General features: G+C 49.1%; 1 protein-coding gene across 1 annotated transcript; it reads left to right on the top strand.

Moving 5' to 3' along the window:
• The first annotated feature begins 936 nt into the window (after positions 1-936).
• Positions 937-2067, top strand: Smim23 (small integral membrane protein 23). Its single transcript, XM_051168130.1, has 4 exons — positions 937-1026; positions 1344-1395; positions 1579-1646; positions 1855-2067. Exons 1-4 carry the CDS (start codon positions 937-939, stop codon positions 2065-2067), a joined length of 423 nt encoding a protein of 140 aa, XP_051024087.1.
• Positions 2068-3162: the final 1095 nt, after the last annotated feature.

Genomic DNA, 3162 nt, shown 5'->3' with positions numbered 1-3162 from the left:
ACAGCCAAGGCTACACAGAAAGACAGTCTTGAAAAAAAAAACAGAAAAACCAAAATTAAACACAAATATAGACACACACACAAGTACAAATGAAACTGGGAAGCTGGAGAAGACTGCAGTAATACCGGACAATGCCGCGGGTAGGAACCGGGACGGGGCGGACCTGTTTCCTGCACTGCTACTTTACTGCTTCCACTTGGGTGGGAACCTATTATGATCTCCGTAAATTTTTCAATTTGTTTTCAAAATGACTTTTATTGTTTTTTTTTTCTATCTAAAGGTTCACATTTTAATAATAACTTATGATAATTACAATAATAATTACAAATCTACATAAAAAGAGAAAAACTCCATCTGAAAATATAGTATTCACAGCATCTTTTCCTAATGCTCTCTAAGTATATGTGCATCTATGTGTGTACACAGTGTGTGTGTGTGTGTGTGCCTGTATGCATGTGTGTGTGTGTGCCTGTGTGCATGTGTGTGTGTGTGCCTGTGTGCCTGTGTGCATGTGTGTGTGTGCCTGTGTGCGTGTGTGCATGTGTGTGCCTGTGCATGTGTGCGTGTGTGTGTGCCTGTGTGCGTGTGTGTGTGCCTGTGTGCATGTGTGCGTGTGTGTGTGTGCCTGTGTGCATGTGTGCGTGTGTGTGTATGCATGTGTGCGTGTGTATGTGTGTGCCTGTGTGCATGTGTGCGTGTGTGTGCCTGTGTGCGTGTGTGTGTGTGCATGTGTGTGTGTGTGCGTGTGTGTGTGTGTGTGTGCATATAACATGAGAGGCACTGGTAAGAGAGTGGTGGGCTTTGCTGCCTTCTGCCCTCTGTGACATCAGAACTCATGCTTGCCTGATGACACAGAATAGGGGAGGGGATTCACCTACCTGCCTGTCCACTGAAAGTTCTTTGATCCACCCAGTCCTCTAACCCTGAGCAAGAGACATGGCAATCCAGAAGACGGGTGACAGGACCCGGGCAGCAGCTGAGCTAATTGAACAGAGAAGGGGCAGCCACTCTGATGACAGGAAGCAGGTGAGGCAGGTGCATGCTGTTTCCCCTGTCCCTCCCTACCTCAGGCCAACTGCCCTGCAACCCCACCCCCACAGGTGGAGCCCACCAGTGGGACTCCATCATCCCTTCCCATAGCCCCACCCCCCAATTCTCTCTTCATTCTCATAGCAAGTACAGTACTGTCACTGTTGTCCTTTGAGAACAGAACTTTGTCTCCCAAAAGTCATACATTAAAGCTCTAACCCCCAAGTGACTCAACTCATTGACAAGGCTTCTAAGGAGGTGACTGTGTTTAAGTCTCTGGTCTCCCCATCCCCTCCCTCCTCTTCTCATCCCAGACGCTGTTAGCACTGCTCTTCCTGGTGCTGTACCTGGGCACAGGAATATCAGGTGAGCATTCTGGAATCTAAGGGAGGAGAAGACAAGTCTACAGAGTGAGGGGGAGGTCCTGAGGAGGGATGCCTGGGAGGCGCCCCCACACCCTGCCTGTTCCTGCTTCCCCCTGCACTAATAAGTGCAGAGACCACCTGCCCTTATTAGTACTGTCCTTGCTAATACCCACGCCTGTTTCAGGAAGCAGCTGGGAAATGTCAGGACAGTTCAGGGACTGCAGCTACCCTCAGACTCCTGTGGCAGCCCAGGTAACAGTAACGGGCCCAGGAAGGCTTCTCGGAGGAGGTGTCATCAGCTAGCTAGTTAGGAAAGGATTGATAGGAACCGGTCGGGTGGGGAATGCAGGGGTGGGTAGCCCAGGAAGAACGAACAGCATATGCAAGGCCCAGGGAACTTTCTCAAACCCAAAACCCTCCTGAAAAGTCCTCGGGTACTCATTCGATGTCTGCCTTTCAGGTCTTTGACTATCAGACAAAGGAGCCCGCTGAAGAGCCAACAAGAACCCTCAGGAAGTGGCTGGAGACAAACTTGCATGGATTTTTAGAGAAGCTAGAGAAAGAAGTGAGAGAGCTGGAACAGCTGGTGCGAGACCTGGAATTCTGGCTCGATGCGCTTCTGGGAGAGCCATGCCCAGGGGATCTCTGCTCCGCCCACAGAGGTCACGTGTGAAGGGCGGGTGCTCAGGTCCTGGGGAGCGGAAGAGGAGGTCTCCAAGCAGGCTTGAAAAAATAAAGTGGTTGAGAGGCTAAACACACAGCTCACTGTGAACACTGAGGAAGAATGGGGGACCCTGGGTTGGGGACCAGGCCTGTGGTAGCTCCCAGAGGCTGTGAGCTCATCTCTCCCTTTCCAATCACTGAAGACACTGGGCAAATTTACTCTCTCTCTTTAAAAAAAATACATGTATATATGTATGTGCGTGTTCATAGTCACATGCAGGTTCATGTGTGTGCACGCATATTCACATTTGCTCATGGGTGAGCAAAAGCATACCCACGTGTAAGTTCATGCATGAATACATATTCACACGTGTATTCACATGTGCATGACTGTTGGTGTGTGTGCTCACATGGGTGCTCAGGTCCGTGTCTATGTGTATATGCAATGTCTCAGCAGACACTGCATCTGCCGGTGCCGGGACACTACTACTATTTATGCACTTCCAGACTAAAGGATTTTGCCATTGCTGCCTGGAAAAGCTGAGACAGTTTCCCCCACCTGATATGAAGAAGCTTGCAAGCCGTGGCATACCGCCTGAAAGCAGTCAAGGTGCCAGGAAGGTGGGGACAGCACACACAAGTCCTGCTAGTGCCCCTGCTGACAATATTACTGAATAGGCAACCAAAACCCAGAAGTAGGAAAGGATGACAATCCAGTGTGAGAAACAAAACCGACAGGACAACGATGATGAAACCGTGAGCAGTGGCGACTTTCAGAAAACCCCACTTGTTCAATTTAGAAAAACAAACAGCCTTTGTCTTACCCAGGAGTCCCCCTTTTCCACTACCTCCTGGAAACTGAAGTATTTGGTTGTTTTAAATTGAAATTGTGTCGGCCTTGCTATTCCGGCCTATGCACGGTGCCTTTCCTGTGATCCGTGTTTTCCTATTTTAATACCATTGCTACATGGTTGCCGACTGTTAAATCGACTCAGCTCTATGGGAAATCATAAGGGGTCTGACCAAATAATCTCAGAGGACAGCTGTCATCCAGGAAATGCCCAGAGGAATTAATCAGTTGCCATTAGCGATGAAATGTCTCACA

This window comes from Acomys russatus, chromosome 25 (assembly GCF_903995435.1).
Source record: "Acomys russatus chromosome 25, mAcoRus1.1, whole genome shotgun sequence".
In the NCBI taxonomy this organism is placed as follows: Eukaryota; Metazoa; Chordata; class Mammalia; order Rodentia; family Muridae; genus Acomys; species Acomys russatus.
The sequence above is the reverse complement of the archived record's forward strand: the minus strand, read 5'-3'. Positions and strand labels throughout refer to the sequence as shown.